The following is a 26,031-nucleotide window of genomic DNA, read 5'->3' on the forward strand; positions in this document are numbered from 1 at the left end:
AATCTCAAATTTATTATTATTCTTATCTATTTTTAATTTATAAAAAATAGATTAATAGGCACACTAATACCTATTAATACACCAAAGCATAATATGAGCACTTATCATCCATCATTGTTCAAAGCAAATCAAATGTAACATACAATCTAATTGAATTATCATAGGACTTTGGAAGAATGATAACATACAATCTAATTGACCCATCTTAATAGAGTAAATAATTTTCTTCTCTAGATGGCTTTAAAAAATGGAATTAGCACATTTTTTAATATTAAAAATAAAAATAAATAATAATTACAAAGTACCATGATTTGATTGAAAAACCATGACTAAATTCAATTCTATCAAAATTGGGAAATTTGGTATAGACCAAAATTTTTTGCCAGCAATTTTTCCTGATTTGCAAGCTGAAATAACAAAATTAAAGTGACTCAGAATGAGTAGAAAAGCAAATATATAAGACGTGAGATAAAAATGAATGATAGCATAAATATATACATAAGGTGTGCATTCATTGGTTTCTATAACACAGATTCTAAAAAATAAACTCTTCTATATAATTGAAAGAATAAAAAACCAATTCTTGTTTGAAGTTTCTATTTTCAGCTTCTGAAAAAATGAAACTTTCTTTTTTAATCCTTATTATTTTTAAACATTTATTCAACTATGTAAAAATTGATTTTGTTTTCAACAAAAAAAAAAAAAATCAAATAAACTTTAAGACATACACCCTGAGACACATTTTTTTTTTTTAAGTTACAATTTTAAGAGTTCATACCTAGAGAAAAATGATCCAAAAACATCAAGCTTCCTTCCTAGTTATCCTGCAATAAAAATGATAATTCAATGAGTAAAGAAAACCATTGGCATTGTTCTTGTCATAGACTAAAACACACAACACTATATCTGGCAATAGTCAACATTAGTTTTCATACAAATCAAATGATCCAAAATTTCAACACAAGATTCACATATAACAATAGCATGTTTTTTTATATTTTATTATTTACCTGAAACAGCATATCCCCAAGGCATTTGTGATCTCGTGAATGACGGTAGTGGCAAAATGCAGGTAAAGCGTCACTGTGTCCAGAGCGCAAAAATCGTCAAGTCAGAGAGCGAATGTATATAAGTTTCACCAATGGTGTAAACTAACAGCAGCAATATAACGCATTTGTTTCTCATGTTCATAATCTGCATCTTTTTTTTTTTTTTTTTTATGATTTTCCTTTAAAATGTCATCATTTTCTCTTATTCCTTGCCATTCTATAATACAGTAATATTTATTCTTTTATCAGACAAAGTTTAAACGGTAACTTGATAACTGTACCTGTATATGCGCAAAAACCAAGAAGAACCAATCTCTCATCTACTAATGGTACCCTGCCATAAATACACCAATCAGTTTCTACGACAAAAAATCATAATCAACAGAACTTGGAATGGTAGAGTCACAAAACATACCCATCATTTAGTCTTGCCGTGAGTGCATTAGCAATGGCGAGTGGAAGATACAGAAGGGACTGCACAATGTAAATAAAACCACATATCAATTTTGTTAGTGCTGTCAAAACTTTAACAATGACTACAAGATTTGAAACCTGCACTAAACAATTAAAAAACAGAATTTGAAACAAAACCATAGCATGACAGATAGTAAATGCTTCATATTTCCACGCTATGGTATAGAGAAACAAACTTTTCATGCTATAATTTCTCCAAGATTTGTAGCTTTTTTTTTTGTTGGAGAATACTGAAATACAGCCATACAAGCTCTGTTTACCATAGCCAAATTTGGAGAAAATATTATTTTAAAAATAAATAAATAAACAGAAACAAAAAAAAAAAAGAAAATTTTCAGAAGACATCCCAATGAAAGAGTTTGGTACCATGCACATTCCAGTCTTCAAGCCCTTAGGTTCGTCGCACAGATGGGCCAAAATCATCCTTCCCTGCAAAATTAAGCCTTCTTCAGTTAACATTGGAACATAGAATAGATTGTCCACACAAAAGCTAAGAAAAAAAGTTATTAATATGTTAACGCAATATCAAAAACCATATAAACGTGGATAGTTTCTCAAAAATCTTACCACTAGAAACCCGAAAGCAAGTCCTGTTCCTATAATTACTAAACACGGGTGGTTGCCCATGATGTCAGATGGCGACAAATGATCCCTGCATAAAAGATCGCTCATGTGCTTATATGTACAAAGGCATAGAAGAAACGTTTCTCATAAACAAAACCGATGACCAAAAAGCCAAAAAAGCAATTGAACAACTTAGGTTATACCACAAGAGAACTGCTCCAACAAGGACGGTAAAGGGATAAAGCTGCGCAAGAAAAATGTGTCAACGAACAAACCAAAATTTGAAAAGGAAGGGAGCATCATCTATAAGGAAAATGGTATCACCATAGCCAAGGCACGTAACACGCTTCCATTTTTTGCCCTCACAAGTTTACAGACATTAGACACACTGCATTGAACCAACATACAATGTTAACATTTGAAGACACTTATTTGGGAATGAAACTATGTAGATTGATTATAAGAAATCAAGAAAATTTTGGACTTGAAGAAAACATACTTGCCAAAAACTGTTGGTCCAACACCAAAAACCATCAGCAAAGTTAAAGCAGCTTTGTATGTTGGTATCCCTGAAATACAGTAAAAATCAAACTAATTATTAAGAAAGAACCTATTCAATAAAAATACAAGATTCTACCATCTTTCAATAATCAACACTGCCCCAAATTTATCTGATGCAATCGTTCATAATCCTATATAATCTTGTGTATCCACCCATCCATGTAATCATCCTAATATTTGCAGTGTAAAGTTCATGTCCATGTGGGATTTTACCACCCAGAATTCAGTCCCATACAACATATCACCCTAAATCTAAATGTAATGTTTACAATATGATCAAAACTTGGCATGAGTACCAAAAATATGACAAATAGCATCGGAAACAAGACACAGTCCAAACTTTTGTTCCAGGAAATATAATAAATATTACATGACAAGGACAATCTCACCCGAAACAATAGGCAACCAGCTTAAGAAAGGTACAGACTTCCCAAATTCATGAATCCACCACTCAGCACCTGAAGAATAATAATAATAGGTAATCACAAGACCACACCATAAATGTAACAAAACTGTGTTGGTGGTTGGTACAATAAAACAGAACCCAGAGAAGGGGCATACCCACAAGAGCAGTAAAGAAGTGACAGGTGTATATCAGCATGAGACCCTCCGTAGGACCATTTATAACTGGTAGTATAAGTGAATGGGTGAAATAGCTACATCAAAATTTAAAAGAAAATTAAAAAGTTTATATATGTTATGGTCAATAAATAATAGATGTTCAATTCACACTGGTGTATGGAGTGCAAGTTTAGATACAGTTCCACCACCCAGAAATTTTAAATGGTTTGCGTGGGGTGGTGGCATAAGTATTAAAAAATCAAAAATAAAATATATAGATAGCCCTCCCAATTAAATATACAAAAGGGATATAATCATTCCTTAAAAATAAGAGGTAGGGAATCAAATAATAATAATAATAATAATAATAATAATAATAATAATAATAATAATAATAAAGAATAATAACTTACTGCTCCCAAGTTGCACCATAAAACGGAACAGCAGATAAAAACCAGAACCAAAAAGCGTCTCTCCCACACATGGACGTGCTCCCAAAAGCAATTGATTCAAACTGAAATACAGTTCTCATAGATTTTCATATTTGTTCGTTCCATTTTAGAGGTTAGATATAACAGCCAAAGTGAAGAAACTTACAGTACAAGCAAGTGCATCACATCCTGCAGAAGAGTTTTAAATATTTTTGTTAGTCTTAAACAGGAGTTAATTAGAGAAATGATAAAATGAACATGACACAAGTAAATTACCATGATCAAACAGCTCCCCCAATGGACTGGAAGAACTTGTCCGTCTAGCTTGCTTCCCATCAACAGCATCAAATGTCTAGCATACACATCAATTTTAAAGAAATAAAGAAAGTTAATTACCTATAGGAAAAATAAGATTCTAAGTATCAAATAATATTAGTACATTGATCAGGAATTGCACGAATTTTGTGACCAAAAAATTAAAAATACAAAAAAAGGGGAAAAAGAGTACGATGCACGAAATGAGATCTACTCAACAAGCTAAATAAACAGGATTCAAAAAGCCAAAAGAAGGGAGCAATTTATGCTTGCAATGAAAGAACTTAACTAGACCTGGTATAAAAACAACAGTAGGCCATGGGCAAAATGAACCCATCTTGGTGGAGCTGTGTCCAATTGAGGTGAGTACATCTGAATAGAAAATATACAGAAGCGAAAATTGAATTAGAATATGTCCTAAGATTCGGCTAGGTAATGAACAATTAAACAAAAGAAGTAAACAGCAACACATGAAGTTAATCAGAAGTCGTCAAAACACTTAAATACCAGGGCATTACTAATTAAAGTTTCATTGTGCCATCTAATCTAGTAAAATGAGAATCAAAATAAAGTGTTTGGAAATAAGATAAGCAGTACTGTAACTTCAGCATTAAGTACAATGTTTAATTAATTGAAAGTCCACTCACATAGCCGATGAATGCAGAGAGCATTAAGAACATAAATCCCATAAGAGTAATCTGCAACCAAACAATTCATGGAATATCAGTGTCAAGGATATCGCGTGCGATAGCAACAGTAAAGTATACACGTCAATAAGAGAGGAAGCAAAGGTATACCATGTTTGGACTGCAAAAGATGAACGAATACCACAATGCCAAGTGATGGGAGTAAACAGAAGAACCAGGTACAAGTTAGAAATAGAATAACTCAGAATTCAATAGCGAAAATATAGAAGAAAAAAAATATATCAAACGAATGTATAAATTAGGAGATGAAAGCATTTCGCCCTCAAGAAAGAGTGGCAAAGTTATAGACAGAGCACATAACATGTATATCTACTTATAATCAACATAAGTGTGCTATTGTCTATTAACAAGCTACAGCACTATGGCATACAAAATTCAGATTACAGTTTAAAACTATTGATGATTCCGATCATGCAACTTTGGTCATGAATTGTCACATAACAAATAAACTGGGAATATCTCATTTCAATTCTCAATATTTAACAGTTTAGCTTCTAAGAAAAAACAGGCAAATGCAATGAAACCAAGCATTCATATTTACAACAAGAACCAATGAAAGAACCTTAGTTCAAAAACCGAAATTACTCACGGCATCCATAGGGGGAAAACTGTAACAAAGCGAGTCCAAAAAGGCTGCAATACATATTTGGCTACATATGAATGGTCTACACCACTATATTTGTATCTATGCAGAGCTGCTACACCATGAGCACCAATATAACCCATTTTCAAGGATTAAACTCCAGAATTCGGCTTCGATTACCGGCTAGGCCTCAGCACAACCTGCTTTATTGGGAAGGAACAAAAAAAAGGAACAAACATGATCAAGTTAAATATAGTAATTTTTGCTGGATACTCAATTATCAAAATGACGAATAACATTGAATTTCACACTCAACAAAACCTACTTGATGTGTTTTCAGACAAAGCCAGAATGTTTTGTAATGAATTTATACTGTTTAAAAGAGGAATCTTTTGTAATGGATCTAAAGTTAACCAAAAAAGGCAGACTTTTATTTACCAAAAATACACTGAAAAAGTGATAATGGAGGAACACACAGATTAAAAGAACGAATAAAAAAAATTCATAAATTGAACATTCAAACACACAGTTACCAGAATTCACACATTCAAATTTTCGTAGTCATTGGAATGTTCAATGGAGAAATACCGAATCATCGGAAATGAGAAATTAGCGAAAAAGAATAGGATCGAGGAATGGTGCTGAAAACTCACCCTACAAAAACAGGATTCGTTGATCCCAAAGAGCGAGAAAGAGAAAGAGAGACAGGAATGAGAGGAATAGCGGAAGATTTGAAAAGCGTGAATTCGCTGCTATGTTTGGTACTTCTCTCTCTCTTCTCATATGGAGAAAGAATTTTTATTTTTCTTTTAATTTTATTTATGAGAAAGGTATAAATAGGTTCTTCACTTTTTGTCCCGCGGACATTTTCGACCATTGAAAAATACTTTTAAGTCCCTGACTTTCATAAAATTTGGACGGATCAATTCCTGACGGAGGCATTTGGATAGATCAGTCCCTAACGGAAGCATTTGAATGGAGGGACTAATCCGTCCAAATTTTGTGAAGGTCAGGGACTTAAAAGTATTTTTCAATGGTCAAGGACAAAAATATCCATAGAACAAAAAGTCAGAGACCTATTTCTCATTTTCTCTTTATTTATTTATTTTTGGATGAAGGTAGGTTTTTTATTTTAAGACACATTTACTTGTTTGGTGCCCCTTTAATGTATTACAATTTCCTTTTATTCTTTTTTTAACTTCATGAAAAATGTTTTGAGTTTAATTATTATGTATTTTATATTGTCATTTAAGTTAGATGTTTATATTATTTGTAAATAGTTAAATCAAATATTTTTGTTAATATAATAATATATGATTGAATGTTTGTATAAAATATTATATTACATTTGATCCATGTTATATAGTTATTCTAACTCAAAAAAAATATACATCAACATTGTTAAGAAAACTATATCAACATAGTTTTTTTTATCTACACTTAACAATACTAAAAGAAAATGAAGTTTTAAATATTTGTGTATTAATAGACACGTAAAAATTATTTATTTATTAAATATGTATCGTAATTAATAAATTTGTGATTAATTAAAATAATAAATATCTCACAATAATGAGATTTTAAGTTCAAATTCTTCAAATTATAACAAACAATAAATATATAAAACAAAGAACATTTTATAAACAAGATAGTAGAAATAGTAGATAATAAATATATTAATATTTTAAAAATACAACTTAACCTGCTGGCTAGTTGGAGTCTTGGAGAGTAATTTTTGTTTCAAGAGAAAATAAATATACATGTTTCTTTGGAGAAGCAATTCAATATACCGAACAAAACATTTTCTACGGTATTTTTCAGGCTAATAAATTGCTACATATACGAGACGAGATTCGAACCTAATATCTGCTTAAACAGACTAGCGAGTTGACCACTAAACCAACTAGCGAGTTGACCACTAAACCAACCCAAGTTGGTTACCGAACAAAACTTTTAGTTAAACACTTACAACGCAATTAGTTTCTACAACTTGAAAATAAAATAATATGCAATCATTTTTTCCACTCTTAACTTGTCAACGATGTACAAATTTTAATTTCTAAGTAGATGCCGTTGTGTGACTTCGATTGTTTAAAATTCAACCAAATAAGTCGTTTCCAAACGTATTAGTCGGCCTTAACCTTAATGGCGTCTTTACATGTATTTATTTTATTTCTTCAATAAGAAAAATGAAACTTAATGGACAAAATTTAAAAAGTCACTAATACCTCAAAAGTTAATTTGTTGGATAATTGTAGATATTAGCTAAAAAGCCAAAAACCTGTTACATTTGGTTCATGCTTCTCAACAATGATTTATGCTCCAATTTTCTTGCATCAAAGTTTGAAATTTAACATGCACCATGGCCAATGAGTAATAGCTCAAATGGCATAGTCTCTCCATACTCAATTAAAAGGTTGCTGGTTCGAGTCTCCTATCTTTGGTAAAAAAAAAAAAAAAAACATGCACCATGGCCTATTACTATTTTTCTTTCATATTCCCTTTACTATCTCTAAGGTTTTGTAAACCAGTGCATTACATGCCACAAATGATTTCAATCCTCCCAAACATGGCCTTAGTTCACACCTTCAATGTAGCTAAGCACAATGGCCTTTTCAGCCTCAATGCCATGAACTGAATGATGATAATGGCAAAATATCATTGTTTTCAGAGAAATTTCGCAACTCGAAACCGGGTAATGTCGGATGAGTTTGCGACTAAGCCGGCGCAAAACACAACCGGGGGGTTATTTGCCATAAAAGCACGAAACTGAATAAAGATATTATTACAAGATTCCAGGAGAATCTAACAATACACAGGTCAGACATGGGAAATATGTAAAGTACTGAATCTCCTATATGGAACAGCTTTATTTCCATCTCAAACCAAAAATTGAACACGTTTCCAGTTAGCTCCATTAACGAATTTGACAAAGATAAGGCAACTAATCATTCGACAAAATTACTGCCAATGATAATATTGTTTCCTTATAACTGAAAAAAGAAACCTGAAGGCGGTTAATTGACAACATCAAGAACCAGCTTGCGAGACTTTAGAACAGACCACCTAAGGCGACGGTAGTAGCCAGCTTGAAGCAACGCCAATGTTAGAACAAATATCCACTTAAATCCCATCTGCACATAGTAGCAGTCTTGTTAGAAATTAAGATATTTTCTGCTTTGATTTTGGAAACAGCAAAATATTATAAGAAACATACCAGTTTTCTCTCTTCCATCTCCGGTTCGGCAGCCCAAGATAAGAATGACACAACATCTTTCCCCATCTGCAGCAAAACACAACACCAGCAAGAAAATTACCTCCATTCTCCCGTAGTTCATATGTAATACACATTCCCTTGATGAGATTGACCGAAAGGAATACTAAACACACAGAATACCTGAGATTCAGTGGCGGGAGTACCATCCTCATATTCAACAGCACCATCGTTAAGCATTTTAGGCATGGCAATGGCACCGCCAGGGAAATAAGGGTTATAGTGCAGACCCTCTCTAATCTACGTTATTCAAGAAAACAATAGTAAATGAGTTTACCTATGGTTAAATACATTTTACACTTCATAACTGACAACAACTTGAGTCGCAAAGTAAAAGAAACATTTCATGAGTTGTAAAAATGGCAAACATCAGGCTTAGTTGTAAATTGATACGAAAAGAAAATCATGGAAAATGTCAAAGAACCTACAACAAACCCCAGTCTATCATGCACAGATACTATAGTCATTCGTGCACAAAAAAGGGACACAAAAATTGTTGCGCTGTTGTTGCCTTTCCTTGCACAGATTCCAAGCCACAACAGATTTTATAAAAGTTTGTTTTAGGCCTGAACTACGCAATAGATAGTTGAATCTATATAACTTCTTCATAATGCGTAAGTTAAAGTGTATTAACTCTCAACAAGTCTTTAGAGAGAACTTTACCGAAACACCAGCAGGGGGATCACGATAACCAGTTAGAAGGGCAAACACATAATTCTGACCATTGTGACGAGCCTGTAAATACAACGTGCAAGAATAATTAAAGATCACATTACAATAGAAAATCTCTTCACATTCCTAGCAGATAATAATAGACTTTACTTTGGTAATAAGACTTAGATCTGGAGGATAGGCTCCTCCATTAGCAAACCTAGCAGCTGCTTCATTTGCATATGGCTGAGGAAAGCGATCACTGAGTTTACCGGGGCGAGTGAACATTTCACCCTCATCATTAGGACCGTCAACCACCTCAATCTCAGCTGCCATGGCCTTTACTTCATCTTCTGTATAAGCAACACCAACCAAATCACGGTATGATATCAAAGACATAGAATGGCAGGAAGCACAAACTTGTGTATAGACTTGATGACCACGACGAATCCTGTTCAACAAATTATTTGAATGTAGTAAAGCCCGAGTTAGATTCATAGTTATATAGCATTCAGGTGAAATTTGATACAAATACATGATGGTGGCATAGAGAATTATCAAGATCCACATATACGGAAAGAATGGGCAAAACTCACGATGCATGATCATATGAACTGAGAATGCCAGCATGAGGCCATGGATAGTTTGGGCATGCAAGGCCATGCTCAGCTTCATCAGCTGATGCTGTTGTTGCAAAACCCAAAAACCCAGTGACACTAGCTCCAATCAACGCAAGAGCTCTAAATGAGCTGCTGCCAGTAGAGCCAGCATAATCTTTCTTTGTCATAATGGAAGACATAAGAGAACCATTCTGCAATAAGTATCAAGTAGCTATCAGCAAAAGATACAATCAACTTATTCCATAGTAGGCAAATTTTCATAGAATCATAAAGAAAATATCATGTGCAAGAGCACATACTAGTCTGCAAAAACAGCTTAAATCGTATGTCAAACAACAACTGAAAACTTCAAATGGAAAATAGCTTTCATATGTACTCAAAATTGTAAAAATTACAAATAATGAATCAAACTATGAAATTGTCGTGAGAAGTGAGATTCTAAAGTGTTATAGAAATTGTAATGCTGTTCCAGAGTAATGGGTTAATGTCCAAACTAGTCCGCAATTTGCAATATGACACAACTGAGGCAGTTAATGCGAGTTAGAAGTTGCAGCTACATCAAGTGATGCAGATGGAGATTTAAACCTTTTGATACATAAAGCTTAAGACATGAAGACAATAAAAAATTAACTAGAGAATTATGTCATTTTAGGTCAAGTCACTTGATTGGATGGTAAGCAAGAACAACCACCATGATCAAAGGTTGATTCACTGGGTGTGGTCAGCTATGTAATCAAAAGATGTCAGTGTGTTACTGTAGCCATAGCTGCTCCTCACACACAATAGACCACCTAGACAAGATTCTACTATATTCATTCCCGTAGCCATAGCTGCTCCTCTAACTTTCTCTCTAGTGTACTTATTTCTGGCTCTATCTTGTCTGGTTTACCCATACATCCAAAGCAACATTCACTTATTATCCTTGTTTCCTTCTTCTCTTTTCATCTCTCAACACTCAATCCTATATAACATCACATGTCCTATGAACTATAGTTGTGTGATACTTTTCTATCACAAATAACAATCAAAGCACTTCTCCATTTTACCCACCCAGCTTGTGATAAGGTGTAAAAAAAGAAAACAAAAATATTTCCACTGAACTTCATTGAAGAAATCCCCATGATGAGGTCCCATGAGAAGTTTCATGTGTATATAGGTAGTATATAAACAGAAATAGAACACATATTCAAACTGAAAGGATGTGTGTGATGAAGCAAGACCAGAACAAATTCTGTGTGTAAAAGGCTCAAGTGCAAGTTCCTTGCAAAGGGGGAAGTCCAAACCTATGAGAAGTAAATTATAAACTACAATTGTAGGCATAAGCTTTCGAATCCAAGAGCTTCAATTTATTAGATTAATGATATGGTATTGGTTTCTATTCAACATTATTTTCACATTAACTTAACAGTACTGGAATTACTAAGTTTGATGAGCTAAACAAAATTATTGCACAAATGAGAAATTTGTAATAAGTGATGTTGTATGGCTTCAAAAGAAAACATTGCTAAAAGGGGAAATCTAAGTAAAGATAAGCTCTAAACACCCTCGTCTCCACCAAAAAAGGGGCAAAGAAAAGAAGCAGCAGCTATATTCCATTCCCCTATTAACAAAAAGAAGTTAATTTTCCCATCTTCTCAGCCCTCAACTTTTATTTGAAGCAACGACTAGAAAAGTAAATAGTAGAATAAAACTTTCAAGAGCAAGGAGAATGCTTACAGGAGAATGAGATTGGAGTTTCCTTCTCAATAACTGCTGAATTACACCTCCAGCCATCTCAGTTCACACTGAAAATCATTCATAAAAACTTTTAAGATACTACATCCAAACAAGTACGGGTGATAAAGTTCTATAAAATGAGCATTAGGAAAAGTCATAAAGGCAGCATCACTAGGTATGCAACAATGTAACTAAGAACTATGACATTTAACCTCTAATATGAAAACGATCACAAGAAACTAAGCAGAACATATAGTGTGGATTGTGGTGAGATGATTATGGCAAAGAATCACTTTAAACATTAAATAGGTATCTAATCTAATTCTGAGTGTAACATATGTTTCCTGAATCATCAAGACGCCAAGAGGTAATCACTGCTGTTTTGCAATTAGCATTCAAATCACATTGAGATTGCCATTAGGGCCTCTATTAATTTTTGAAAAGTATATAAATTCCATCAAGTTTTTTTTTTTTTTTAATAAAATAGCAAACCCTTCTCTTCCTGTTTAAAGGGAGGATTGCCAAATTCAAAACACTAACTTCCAAATTTCCTCTTTCCAACTAACTTGAGAAGAGAACACATGGAATGATTATATAACATATGAATTTAATTCATTCATGTGTATAAAATGATGCAATTTCAGTCTACTACTGCTACTACCACAGATACCTAAAAATTAAGGGCAAAGTGTGGCATTGCATAATCACAACAATGCAGCAGCCTTAGACAAAACAACAGCATATTGCAAATAAATAAAATTGCACGGGGATTTCAATGGGAACAGATACAATAATCTCCTAATAACAAACATAACATGTAAAGAACGAAGCTTTATTATGCACCAAAATGGTAAAAAACAATATAAATAAAAAATGAACATGTTACAATGGTTGCGGATGCAAATAGATAAATACATAAATAAATACAGCGAGCGTAAAATTGAGGAAACACAGAATTCAAAAGTGAGTCAGAGATCCGAGTCACAGTGATAGCTGAACATAGCTCACGGAAGAAAATGGAGGAAAAAAAAGACACAAAGAGAGAGAAGAACGAAAATAGAAACTCACGAAGCGAAACTCGATTGGGAACTGAGGATATTCTATAGATCCAACGAAGAAGAAGAAGAAGAAGAAGAAGAAGAAAAATCTAAGGTACTAATGGCAGAGACGAGAGACGAGAGAAGAGATTTGGGACACGAACGCTTGTATTGTGGCAGCCACGAGTGTTGCTGGCTCTGGGCTTTGGGCTTTTGGGCTTTGATTTTACGGGCTATTGGGAGAGATCAATAATGGCGCAAGTATGAAATTAGGGTTAGAGAATTGGGCCTACAGGGAAGACTCCATTCCTAATTGAGTAATGGGCCAAAAGCCCATAGCATTTTTTGGTGACACAAGTGAACAAATAAAAATAAATCTTTGCAACCCACGACCAAAAACAAATATTGATAATCAATTTAAGTTACGTGTTAACTCGTATTGAGAATTCGAATCTCGTTTTGTGCATATAGACGAATTAGTCTTTAACATATTCATTTGGTAGATGTCTTAGTTCCTCAAATTCAAGTTATCGCAATAATAATAAAAAAAAAATTAGAGTAAAATATTAAATTGGTCCCTACGTTTGGGTATAATCCTATTTTGGTCATTAAGGTTTAAAGTGTCATATTTGAATCAAAAAAGTTTCATTTAGATTGAATATAACCATGAGATCAAAGTTAAATAATTAATAGAATGTCCTACATGACAGCAGTACAAGAACAAGGTCGATAATCTGGAGAACAAAGTATAAGTTCCAGAGGCACAAAATCAACTGTGATGCATCAATATATTTATTTATCATTCTCCTTAGTTCTATAGAAAATATTTTATTTAAATTATAAAAAAAATGATAAATAAATATATTGATGCATTCACAATCGATTTTGTGCCTCTAGAGCTTGTACTTGTTCTTCAGATTATTGACCTTATTCTTGTATTGCTGTCATATAGGACATTCTGTTAATTATTTAACTTTGACTTTACGGTAAGACTACATTGAAGTTAAATGAAATTTTTTTGGATTTAAATAGAATATTTTAAACCTTAAAAACCAAAATAAGATTACGTCTAAACGTAGGGAACCAATTTAGTACTTTACCCAATTTTTTAAGTGAACGTTAGTTTTGAAAATTTTTAATTTTTTTTGTGAAAATTATTCTTTAAAATATATTATATGTGTGCTTGAAGTTTAAAAATCCAATAGTTGATTTTTTAGGAATAATTCTTTGTATAAAATATAAAATTTTATTCGCATTTGATATTCTTGTATTAAGAAAATAGAAGCTAAAATACAAAATTACTAGAATATCCTTTAATTATTTGTTTCTTGTCAAAGAAATCCTCATTTTACTAATATTGAGTCTATTTTAAAAAAATTAAAATTTATTTTTTAAAAAATGTATAATAAATTTGTTTACTAATATAATAATTTGATTTGATTTGACGTACATATAGACCTCACAAATTTTATGTTTTTTTATTTTTACTTCATATTTTACATGGTTCATAAAAAAATTACTTTGACTTAATAGAATTGTACAACCTTTTTTTCCGCCGCTAAAAAGGTTTAACACATAATTTAATATTGACGACCAACGTAAACATCAACAGAGTAGGTAATTAAAATTTTTATATATATTCGTCTATTGTATTTGATATCTAAAATAGTACAAAGATATAGAAATAAAAAACACAAAAGTATATCTGAAACTAAATATGGTACAAAACAATATTTTTTTTACAACAAAGATAGAACTACATTTAATAAGAAAATTACAAAGTGGACCATTGCAGTCTCCAGCTTACAAATTAAAGAAGTAGAATTTTCCAACAAAACTACTTCAAACAAAATACATGAAATTCAATGGAGAAAACAAATTTATACATAGAAAAAAAAAAAACCTACACATTTCTACAAGACATTATCTTCATATTTTCTTGTTCTTTTACGAAATATCAGAGTGTGTTTGGTTTGTGTTTTTATTTTCAGTTTTTACTTTTAGTATTTTCTGTTATCAGAATTTAACAAGAAAAATAAAAACAATAATAAAAACAATAAAATTAAATTTTCTATTTTCACCTCCTATTTTTTCTTTTTCTTTCACAAAATTTTGATTAACAGAAAATTCTAAAAATAAAAATAAAAAATAAAAACGCAAACCAAATTCACCCATATAATTAGTATTTATATTTTTCTCCGACCACGTCAAACACGGTCAAAGCGGCGTAGGGTTTATGACTCCGACATAAGGTTGCACATTAGAACCCAACCACAATCTTCCACCAAATTCTTCGACTTCACTAACAGAATCAAGTTGGTCACCAAACCCTCCATCAATGACCTCAATAAGATTTCCCTCTTCATCAAATTTAATCCCCACAGGATCTTCTGATAATGGATCAACTACATTTTTTCCAATAATATTTTCATGATCTTTCACTAACCCTTGAATCTTTCCCCTTCCACTATTAAGTGCCACCCAAAACTCACCTTTCTCATTCCTCTTAATATTATCAGAGTAACGTGGAAGCGTTGCAAAATGTTGTACATAGTAGTAGTTGTTGTTATTGATATTATTAGGGTTATTCTTATTATTTTTATTATTAATATTATTATTATTATTATTAATGTGAATCTTCAAGATCTTGAATGTGTCTGAAACAGCTAAGAGAAGGAAAGAGTTGTCTTTGCTTAGGGCAACACCATTGGGGAATGCTAAGCCATTGAGCACAACATGAACTTGTTTTGTTCTTGGATCATATTTTAACAATCTTCCAGTTGAATCATCCGTCAGTATTATTGGCAAATATGACCTTTAAAATAAAAAAGAAAAAAAAAGGAATTAATTAAGAAAAATTTTTGGGTCAGCAAATTTTAATATTTTTTATTATTATTTGACTAGTATAAATATTAAATTGTCTTTAACAAATAAATTTTATTAATTTATGTACAAATTTTAAAAAATATAGGAGCAAATTATATTTAATTTATGTGTACAAATTATATATTTATTGTGTATAAAATAACTGTAAATATAAATACAAATTATTACTGATTAAATGTTTGACAAAAACTAATAATATTTAATAGACATGTAATAATTCTCGTTAATTAATTCATTAAGAAGATGAGCTACAACTGTGAAGAGGATACATATATTTATCAGTAACATTAATTACTAATTTATTATTGAATATTGATACAAAATCTATATGATAGTATAACTATTCCATTTAGCGGCGGTTATAAAAACTGTCGCCAAAATACCATTGCTACCTGTTTAAATTAATGTAGTGTACACAATTTAAAATTTTACAATATTTTTATAAATGTTTTTACTTGAGACCAACATAGAAATGGAATGAGAAAACTATATAATTAAAAGGCTATATAATGAAAAGATACTTATCATATTTACCAACTTTACATGTATTATTATTATCATTATTATTATTATTTAATTTATAACAATATGTTTATTGATACTCTACTTAATTAATAATAAAAAGGAATAAAACAATATTATGTTAGGCAATGCAAAATATAATCATATATTTAGGATAATATAATTACCTTCTTTGATATATACTGCTGCTATCTGTGAAGTACACTTCACCAGTTTGAGTGTTAATATCCAAAGCATTTGTAAATTTCAATGGAACTTTATCCGCAGAATGGACCAACTGTTTCGCCACGCCGCCGGCAGCTCCGACCACCACGAGTCCAAAGTAGGCGTCGGCGATGTACAGATCACAAGTTACAGTGTTGAATTTGAGTCCTAAGGGCCTTCCACACAACGGTTCCAAGGTTGTATTTGTCAACCCATCACATAGTTTTTTGTCCCTACACAATCATGAACCATTATAACTTAATAATTTGTGGCGGATTAACCGCCATTAAACATAACTACTAAATTAAAAGTTAATCCCAGTCGTTCATTGGGTTTGATTATCAATTTTGAACAATACTACATGATTAATAAAATATATTATTTGTTATTAATATTTAGTTAACAAATATATCTTTTTAATTTTAAAAATTAAATTTTAAATCTTACGTTCTAATTTCTAATAATATAAAAATAAAATGTTGGTCCTTAATATTTATTTTGGGTTTTATAATTATATATAATATGACTACTAATAATAAGTGGACAACCTTGTCATATGGAGGCAAAGCAATTATAAATGGCAATGTTTTTTTTTATAGGAAGATTTTTAAGTGTACCGTCATATCGGTATATCAGTGATTTTTAACTGTTGATCTTAATTATATATATTATATATAATTTTTTATAATTAAGATTAACGGTTAAAAATCACTGAAATACCGGTACGACGGCACACTTCAAAATTTTCCTTTCCTAGATTTGGGACATTCAAATTCAATGAAAGATTGTACAGTTGAAAACTCGAAATTAATTTGACCTATCACCTAATTTTACATTTCAGATGTCCCACACTTCTTTTATTAATCTTTTAATATTTTGCAATAAAAGTAGACTTAATTATTTGAGGATCCTAGCTACAACATAGTTACAGAGAAAACGGACAAAAATAATAAATCATAGCTAGATGGGATACTGAATACTAGGGCCAGGGGCCTGTGAATTGTACATGTATATTGCTACAATTTTATTGTCTATCTCTTTAAAAAAAAAAAATTATCTGCTCTAATTTTTTTCTCAAATAACTATCTAGCCAAATAAAAAAAAAATTCTACCTAATCCTCTTTTAAATGAAAGAGTAAATTATTCTCTATCATAAATTTAATAGTTATTAGATAAAATAAATTATATCATCAAGATAATTAATATTAATTTTTAATTTGACATAAATTTTAACAACCAAACTAATTAATTATAGTAAACTATCTGAACTTCATATTTACAAAATCACATAATTTTTATATCAACTCTATTAATAACTATGAAATTCATTCTTACTCAATTAACACTTTATCTATTTTTTTGTTATTTTAAATTTGTAATTTGACCTTTTGATTTTTCTTTTTAGTTTTTTTTTTTTTTGTATCGTTAAATCTAATTAATATATATGTGGTATAAAAAAATAAAAAATTATAAAATAAGATTTTTTTGTAACTCTTATAATTTACAAAAAAAATTACTATATTTAATTAGTATAATTAGTTGTCAAAACTCAAGTTAAATTAAGAGTTAATGTTAACCAGCATGAAATAATTCATTTTATCTAATAATTATTAGATATGTCATAGATGGTAATTTATCCTTTATTTAAAAGAGAGTTAAGTAGAATTCACCAAAAATAAATAGGTCCTTAACTTTTTAATTCAAAAATACATAAACTTTTAACTCATTAAAAATACAAAAATGCTTCTAACCTTCCAAAATATTAGATTATTTAAGTTTCTTTGTCAAAACTATATAAGGACAAATCGATTCTTCGGAATAACTTAAATATTTTGCGTTTCAAAAAGTGAGAGACATTTTTATATTTTTAATTAATCAAAGATTTATATATTTTTTAGATAAAAAGTCAGCACTTATTTATTATTTATAGATATCATAATTTTTTTCAATTATATATATCCTCAATTAAATATATATAGGTAAGAGTTAGAAAAAGAGCAAAAATATATGTATATATATAATATAATAAGAATAATGATTTGTTAAATTAATTAAAAATTTGATTTTTCTTAAAAGATCAATATGTTAAGAATAATAAATATTTTAGTTAGATGAACATTATATATCTTTTTCTTGATACAAACCTAATACCATCTACCATTAGATAAAATCCAAGTGGAATCAAGTCAACCAACACAAACATAAAAAAATTTCATTATCGAATAATTAAGTTTGTTCACTAAACATATATAGCTCACAAAATTTCATTATCGAACAATTCTTAATTAAGAAAGTTCCAGCAATGTGAATTAAATTAAATGATTTGATGTATACTTCTATTTTGTGATAACCAACCAACTCTATAAATGCTGACGTTAATGGTAACCCATCATATCCATCTTTTTTTTTTTTTTTTGGTAAAACATCATATCCATCTTTATTTCCTTGTTGGGGAAATCCCTTGTTCATTGTTGTGGGGGTCAATTATATTCAACATTATTAGCAACCCAATAATAATAATAATAATAATAATAATAATAATAATAATAAACCTAAGTATGTTTGATTTATATTTTTATTTTTAGTATTTTCAGCTGTGAGGATTTTAAGAAAAATTGAAATATATAGTGAAAGAAAAAAAATTAGCATACATTTGATTTATATAATTATATGTGTTTTTATTTTATTTTTTTATTTTTAATGTTTTATGTTTTTAGAATTTAAGTAAAAAAAAAATTAAAATACTAAAAGTGAGAGCAGAAAGAAATATTAATAAAACACATACATGCAGTCTTATTGTTTTTACCTTTTTTTTTTTAATTTCGCTACGTTACCAACAGCATTTTTGTCAACTTCTGTTAACACAGATTTATAACGGTATTTAATGAAGTGACTTTGTGGATGTGTCTAATAAAAATATTTTTTATAGCTATATCTAATAGAAGTGTCTTTATAGATGTATTTTTTAGATATATCTCTTTATACATGTGTTTAAAATATAATAATTAATTATTATTATTAATAAATTGACAGATAATATATTAGTACCCTATATTTTTTTTTTTTTACAAAATCTTAAATACATGTTTAGTGAACGACATGACTTCTCAATATTAGTATGGTACGTACAAAGGTGCGTTAAATGATGATAAAATAATTAGAAATTATTTATCTTTTGACCAATAGCTTTCAGGGTCCCATCAACTAATTTAAAGGTTGATATATATAGCTGTATAATTAGTTTTTGTCCAACAAAAATCTAGGACATATACAAACATTAAAAGGAGAAAAGATGTTTAACAAATTAAATGGGGCAGTCTATATATATATATATATTAACGATATAAAATATTTTATACAGTCGTGCAATTACATCTATTTTGTTAGATAACTATTTACATAATAAATGTAAAAGATAGTTATTTTTATTAATGTATCGTTACGTAATTAGTTATACGTGTAAAACTATTTTACACAAAAATACATTAAAATTAAATTTATATATATTAGTTTTGATATATTAACGATGTAAAATATTTACACATACAGTCGTACAATTATATCTGTTTAAATAATTATTTACACAATAAATATAAAAAATAATTATTTTTATTAATATATTGTTACATAATTAATTACACATGTAAAACTATTTTCCACTAAAAATGCATCAATATATATGTGTGAATTATCTTCTATCATGGAAATTAAGGATTGGAAACAGATTAAAAGGCTAGGCTTGACTGATTATTAAACCATGTTTCCTTCTTTATATTCTCATTTATTTTATGTACTTTTAATTAAAATATAAACTCGTTTTAAATTATACACACAATAGCCAAATTAAACAACATATTGAGGCACAACTTCCATGTTTTTATTTTCCACTATTTCTATGTCTCTATCCTGGAACATAGACCAAATGGAGCCTAACTCTCCACTTCATAACATTAATTATTAACATTTTAATGGATCCAAATTCATAACTAAAATACAACATACACTGCATACAAAACTAGTGATGCATTGGTGTGTGTCATTATTTGAGAAATATATTACTTGTATATCATACAATATAATATTTATATACTTTAATTTCATTTACCCTTAAATATAACTTTAGTTCAATTAGGTTTAATTTGATGAGTCTTATATTCAAACGGTAATATTAAAGAAAAAAAAATCTAAATTTATTTTATTTAGTATTTATTTATTATAAAATACATTAAATAAAGGAAAAAATAATAAGTTTTCACATTTTTTAGCTAAAAATTTTTGTTTCTGGAAACTTTTCCATATTCAAACTAACACTTTATCTAGCATTATTTTATATCCGTCAAGTTGTATTTTTATTTATTATTTTACAAAACATAATAAACACAAAAAAAAAAAAACTTAATGATTAAAGAATTCAAAAAGTCATTCATTTTTTGAAGAAACTAAATTCAACCACATGAGAGACCAAATATATGAAAGAAATCACCAGAAAGCTTACCAAATCCTCCTTATATAAAAGTATAAATAATGTTAAAAAAAATCATAAAACTTTAAGGAGGAGAATATCTATATAAAAACTGACATAAATTCAAAAAAAAAAAAAACTTTTTTACGTAAAAAGGCATATAAAAAAATATAACCATCAATATACCTCTTTTTAACGGCTTAAATTTTTAACAGAAACGATTTCATGACAATAACATAAAAAAACAACGACGAAGATGCCTACCTTGTTGCGGAGGTAACCGCGAACTGAGTCCAAGATCTATGTTGTTGGTGCCATTTGAGGATTCTTCCATCAGAAACACCAACATAAGGTCCTTTGCCATGGCAATCAAATGCTATGCTCTCAGGACCATGAACTGTTTTAGGCAGCTCAATTTGTGAACAAGAATCTCTCACTCCCCCTCTTATCAACACTGGTCCATAACCCATCACTCCTATTGATGCCAAATTATTCATCAACACAACAATTATTGTAACTTTAAGGAGGAGGAGGAGTAGTTTCTTCATTTTTATTTTTTCTTGATACAAAGAAGAAAAATGTTTGTTATATATATTATGGTATATATGGTTTGTAATAATGAGCATAGCTTCATGCATGCACTATATATATATATATATATATATATATATATATATATATATATATATATATATATATATATATATATATATATATATATATATATATATATATATATATATACTTGTCATTGAAGACTTTTCAAATGACTAAAATCGGCATTAAGATAGTGTTTGTTTTGAGGTATTGAGACAGAAAATGAAAGACTGAGATTCAGTATTATGTTTGTTGGCTCAGAGACTGGTACTAAAATTTCAGTATTTCAGTATCTCCAAAAAGTAGGGACACATGGGACTAAAATTTTTAGAGATAGATACTGAAACTTTAATAACATTTTATACCTAAAATATCCTCATTTCAATTAATTAATTTCAATTTTACCCTTTATACAAATTAAATTATAGTTTCATTCTTGTTTCAATTTCTGTCTCCTATTTTGCACCAAACAGAATACTGAGATTTATTTCAATCTCTGTCTCTTAGTCTCTGTCTCTCAGTCTCAGTCTTTCTGTCTCTGTCTCTCCACCAAACGCTACCTAAGAGCCCGTTTGAAAAGCTTTAAAAGTAACTTTTTTAATTAAGCTTTTGACTTATGAAAAGTATTAGTATTAATGTCTAGTGTAATTTTCAAAACCAAATTACGATTTTCTAAGAAGCTATTTAGAAGTTTATAGAGAAGTTAAAAAAAAATGACTTCTCTCTTAATATTATAGTTGTCATTGGAGACTTTTCAAATGGCTAAAACTAGCATTAAGTATGATTAGTTGGTAGTTTCAACAATATTTTCCAATTTTTAAATTAAAATGTAATAATAAGTGTGGAAAATTAAACTTATTGTTAACACATGTTTGTTTAATTTTGGTTATTATTGCTCCAACTCATAAAAAGTGGCAGTGATGTATACTCATCATATAGCCATATATTAATTAAAGTCTTTAAATTATTGTTGATGATTTGATATTATTACATATGGTATTTTATTTTTTTAATAATAAATAAAGAAAATCAATTTTTAGTTAGCTAATATTAATTAATTTTTTATTATAAAATTATAATTTTTTTAGAAAATTTAGAATTTAGGATTAGAATTTAATATTGAAAAGTAATTTAAAAAATTATCTAATAATAATGACTGAAAATGTTAATTATTTAGTTAAATTCATTTTTTAATATATTTTTGTTTAAAAGAATGTTGATTAATTTATTAACAATGAGAAATTAAAGTGTGAGTTTGTTGCTTGATTAAACTACCTCCTAATTAGCTTTGAAAAGTATTTGAACAAATTAAATACATCCACTAATAATTGGAGGCTGCTGATACCGAATTGAACTACCTATGACCCAATATCATTTTCCATATATTTATTACAAACTAGAATGTTATTATGAGATGAAAGGAGCTATGAATATCATTTTCTTTTTTTTCTTAGTTGATTTTTATTGTGTCAATAAATTATTAGATTAATTTAATTAAATTTAATTATCAAAATAAATTATATAGCACTACCGTTTAGTAATTATAGTATTCAATTTTATTTTTTTAAATTTTAAAAATAACTTGTAATATTTATAGATAAGTGTATATGTAATAAATAAGTCTGATTTAGTCGAATATAAAGATGGTCATTTATTGACATATACCCATTTAATTCAATTGAAATTGGATTGGATCGTTTTAGGTCATTAAACCCATTCAAAATGTTAAAACCTTAAAAAAAATATAACTTAATTATTCTTAATTTTTTAAGATAAATTTTTTCTACTATATATAAAATAAATTTAATTTGATGTATTATTGTTAAAATGTGTGTTAAATGACCTTTAGAAATATGCTAGATTTTTTGTTGTTTTGAGTAAAAATATGCTTGTTCTCATCTCCTCAATCTCTAACATTAGCTAGAAATTTAAAAACTATCCCCAACGTTTTATTTATCTTAAATTTGTAATATTTAAAAAAATATATTATATATAAATATTTTTGTAACCAATTTTATTCAAATTGATTCAAACTAAACAAAATAAAAATTTTATATTATACATTAAAATTTTTGTGTTGTGCACCAAATTTTTTATATTTTGTATCAAATTTTTTGTGCTATGTGTATTTTGTTGGTTGGATGTCAATGTTCTGGTATATGGCCTTTTAAAAATTTTTGTTATGCACAAAAACTTTTGTGTTGTGCATCAAAATTTATGTGTTCTAATTTTTTTAACATATATAAGAAAAGAAGAAGATTAAAATAACAATATCGATAATGATGATAATAAAAGAGGACGAGGAGGAAAAAGAAAGAAGAAGAAGAAGAAATTGAAAAAGATGACAACGACAACGACATTATTGAAAAAAAGAAGACGACGATGACATTCAAGAAAAGAAACGCGCATATCTAACTTGATTAGAACTTAGTAGAAAAAATTATTTGACCACGTAATTTTATTAATTTTAAAAATATTTCAATTATATTATTACTATTCAAATGCATGAAATTATTAACTATCTATTTCTTTTTCCTATCATTCTTTTTTCATCTCCTCAATTTAGTAACACCAATGGTGGTACACCATCACACTGTTATGGTCGTCACCCCACTGCCACTATGGTCACCTTTCTAGCCACCATAACTACCATGTCTCTTCTTCTCAACCACCACCACTAATATCATCATCCTTATCAACATATGTATTAAGTACTAGGTAACCAATAATGGTACAAGGAGATATATTAGGTTCATAATAGTTTAATTAAGTTTTTTTTAAATAATTTAAATAATAAATATTTATGTTAAAAGTAACTTATAAATATTAAATAAGTTATTTTATATTTGATTTTTTAATTCTAAAAATGCTTATTTTAAAAGAAATATGATAAAAAAAATTTATTATGAAAAAAAATCATTTTTTTAACTTTTTCATAAACACTTAAATAATCTTTTAGAAAGTTACAATTTTTTTTGGTGACTAGAAAGTTACAATTTAATGTTGAAAATTGCATTAAACATTAATACTATTATTCTTCATATATCAAAAGCTTAAAACAGTAACTTTTGAAACTTTTCAAACGAGCCAATATAAGAAAAAATATAGAAAAACAATAATAATTGTTAACAATGTGAACAATAAATTAAAAAAAAAAGATAAAATTATAATTGAAAATCAAATTTTCAGACGTTAAAATTTGAAAAATTAAGATTAGTAATTAAATCTATTCACACTACGTACGGTTACTCTAATCTCATCATAACCTCCCAATTTTCGATCTTTCTCTTGCTGCCATAGTCTCACCTGCGCCATTGCAATCCCCCACCCCCTCCACGCCGACCGTGCTACCCCCGCTGCGGCCCCCGACACAGTTCAATACAAAATCAGATGGTTATTGTTGGTGTAGATGATTATTTTAATGAATAATCGGATAGTTATTTTATTGGATTCGATTTAAATATAAACACTTAATGAATGCAGAATTTTCAGTTCTTTAAAAAGTTGGATGGTTATTTGTGATTTTTATAAATTTTTTAGGTTATTTTAATTTTCAACCACATTACATCTATATTTTTTATAATAAATATTATTTTTACATCATTATTTTTAACAATCAAACAATTTATTTTATTTTGTTAATTAAAAAATAATTTAAATACATAATTAATTAATAATAATCATATTTTTCATAAAATATTAAAAATATTTTAGTATATGAATAATATTTTTTTAAATTTTAACACCACACGTCCTTTCTAATAATTATTTGACCTAGCTACCAAAATTACCTTACCATGACCTACAATAATATGTCTACTTGTCATCACTCTCATCATCTTCTACTCCATAAAAGATAACCACAAATTTCTTAGTTCTTCCAAGGATGCAATTAATTTATAGGGCAGTGATAGAAAATAATATCTAAAGTTATTTTATATAATATAATATTTATAATTTTATATATATATAATATTTGTAATTATATTTAAAATTATATAATTATTTTGGTGATAGTTAATATAAATATTAAATAAAATTATTTTAAATTATTTAAACTAATTTTTTATATTTGTAATTTTTTTTATATAATTTTTTTTTATTGCCAATAAGTAATAGCTCAAATGGCATAGTCTCCCCATACTCAATTAAGATGTTGCGGGTTCGAGTCTCCTATCTTTGGTAAAAACAAAAAAACAACTAATTTTTTATTATTTTTTAAATATTATTGTTAATTATATGTCGCTATAAAATTAAATATTGGCCTGCAGGATCTTTCACCCCAAATAGAATATTATTCAAAAAATGAAAAAGATAATTTATTTTATATATATATATAGTAATATAAGGAATAGATTGATTTGTTAGTATTTATTATTACCTAAACTTTTCTTCAGATAGTACAATAGCAGCAGTGACGATATTAATTATGAAGGGTAAAAAGTGGGGTGTCCAATGTCCATAGCTATTAATTGCTCAATATATAATCCTCAATAGATGAAGCCCACTTGAAATAACTACTATGTTTTGTTCAATCAAGCAAAATATATATGGTAGATTCTATAGGGTTTAAGGCTACGGTGACTAGTGGTGGAGCTTGAACATAATTTTTTGGGGGGTGGGGATTTATATATATACCAAATAAATAATAATTATCAAAATAATTTTGATATAAATTTTATTTAAATTAAGTTCGTCTAACTTTATTGAGGATGTTATTACAAAATTCTCGTTGTAAATAATTAAGATAAAATTTATTATTAAATTTAATTTTTTAAAAAAAATATTTGTCTTTTTTTTTAAAAGTTTATAAATTT

General features: G+C 28.6%; 3 protein-coding genes across 4 annotated transcripts; all 3 read right to left on the bottom strand.

The window, feature by feature from the left end:
• Positions 1–94: 94 nt before the first annotated feature.
• Positions 95–6,054, bottom strand: LOC112719727 (choline/ethanolaminephosphotransferase 1). 2 transcript variants are annotated; one of them, XM_025770395.3, is made up of 20 exons: positions 5,899–6,054; positions 5,252–5,445; positions 4,753–4,762; positions 4,603–4,653; positions 4,250–4,327; positions 3,917–3,992; positions 3,807–3,829; positions 3,623–3,723; positions 3,210–3,304; positions 3,038–3,106; positions 2,587–2,656; positions 2,412–2,475; positions 2,291–2,331; positions 2,091–2,175; positions 1,890–1,952; positions 1,465–1,523; positions 1,331–1,383; positions 1,011–1,083; positions 779–824; positions 95–407 (listed from the first exon to the last, which is right to left on the bottom strand). In XM_025770395.3, the coding sequence occupies exons 2-19, from the start codon at positions 5,386–5,388 to the stop codon at positions 803–805; spliced, it is 1,170 nt and encodes a 389-aa protein (XP_025626180.1). In that variant the 5' UTR covers positions 5,389–5,445; positions 5,899–6,054; the 3' UTR covers positions 95–407; positions 779–802. The 2 variants fall into 2 exon arrangements, with proteins under 2 accessions (XP_025626180.1, XP_072063963.1); XM_072207862.1 differs by lacking the exons at positions 5,252–5,445; positions 5,899–6,054 and having other exon boundaries at positions 4,753–4,772.
• Positions 6,055–8,011: 1,957 nt separating this feature from the next.
• Positions 8,012–12,742, bottom strand: LOC112719728 (cytochrome c1-2, heme protein, mitochondrial). The gene is made up of 8 exons (XM_025770396.3): positions 12,575–12,742; positions 11,507–11,574; positions 9,767–9,981; positions 9,342–9,621; positions 9,183–9,254; positions 8,643–8,759; positions 8,463–8,528; positions 8,012–8,379 (listed from the first exon to the last, which is right to left on the bottom strand). Exons 2-8 carry the CDS (start codon positions 11,561–11,563, stop codon positions 8,263–8,265), a joined length of 924 nt encoding a protein of 307 aa, XP_025626181.1. The 5' UTR covers positions 11,564–11,574; positions 12,575–12,742; the 3' UTR covers positions 8,012–8,262.
• A 1,519-nt stretch (positions 12,743–14,261) lies between these two features.
• On the bottom strand, positions 14,262–21,286 carry LOC112719729 (protein STRICTOSIDINE SYNTHASE-LIKE 10). Its single transcript, XM_025770397.3, has 3 exons — positions 20,882–21,286; positions 16,119–16,388; positions 14,262–15,358 (listed from the first exon to the last, which is right to left on the bottom strand). Exons 1-3 carry the CDS (start codon positions 21,253–21,255, stop codon positions 14,761–14,763), a joined length of 1,242 nt encoding a protein of 413 aa, XP_025626182.2. The 5' UTR covers positions 21,256–21,286; the 3' UTR covers positions 14,262–14,760.
• Between the last annotated feature and the right edge of the window lie 4,745 nt (positions 21,287–26,031).

This window comes from Arachis hypogaea, chromosome 11 (genome assembly GCF_003086295.3).
Source record: "Arachis hypogaea cultivar Tifrunner chromosome 11, arahy.Tifrunner.gnm2.J5K5, whole genome shotgun sequence".
NCBI classification, from domain to species: Eukaryota; Viridiplantae; Streptophyta; class Magnoliopsida; order Fabales; family Fabaceae; genus Arachis; species Arachis hypogaea.

What these genes read in the sequence shown, in the direction of transcription:
- LOC112719727 (XM_025770395.3), bottom strand. Translation starts at nt 5,388, where the DNA reads ATGGGTTATATTGGTGCTCATGGTGTAGCAGCTCTGCATAGATACAAA. An exon ending in GTGATGCACTTGCTTGTACT is followed by an intron (nt 3,724 to 3,806) that starts GTAAGTTTCTTC and finishes ACTGTATTTCAG; the next exon opens with TTTGAATCAATTGCTTTTGG. An exon ending in CTGGTTGCCTATTGTTTCGG is followed by an intron (nt 2,657 to 3,037) that starts GTGAGATTGTCC and finishes ACTGTATTTCAG; the next exon opens with GGATACCAACATACAAAGCT.
- LOC112719728 (XM_025770396.3), bottom strand. Translation starts at nt 11,563, where the DNA reads ATGGCTGGAGGTGTAATTCAGCAGTTATTGAGAAGGAAACTCCAATCT. An exon ending in AACTCCAATCTCATTCTCCT is followed by an intron (nt 9,982 to 11,506) that starts GTAAGCATTCTC and finishes TACTTATTGCAG; the next exon opens with AATGGTTCTCTTATGTCTTC. An exon ending in CTCCCGCCACTGAATCTCAG is followed by an intron (nt 8,529 to 8,642) that starts GTATTCTGTGTG and finishes GTTTTGCTGCAG; the next exon opens with ATGGGGAAAGATGTTGTGTC.
- LOC112719729 (XM_025770397.3), bottom strand. Translation starts at nt 21,255, where the DNA reads ATGCATGAAGCTATGCTCATTATTACAAACCATATATACCATAATATA. An exon ending in GCGGTTACCTCCGCAACAAG is followed by an intron (nt 16,389 to 20,881) that starts GTAGGCATCTTC and finishes ATGATTGTGTAG; the next exon opens with GGACAAAAAACTATGTGATG. An exon ending in AGCAGTATATATCAAAGAAG is followed by an intron (nt 15,359 to 16,118) that starts GTAATTATATTA and finishes TTTATTTTAAAG; the next exon opens with GTCATATTTGCCAATAATAC.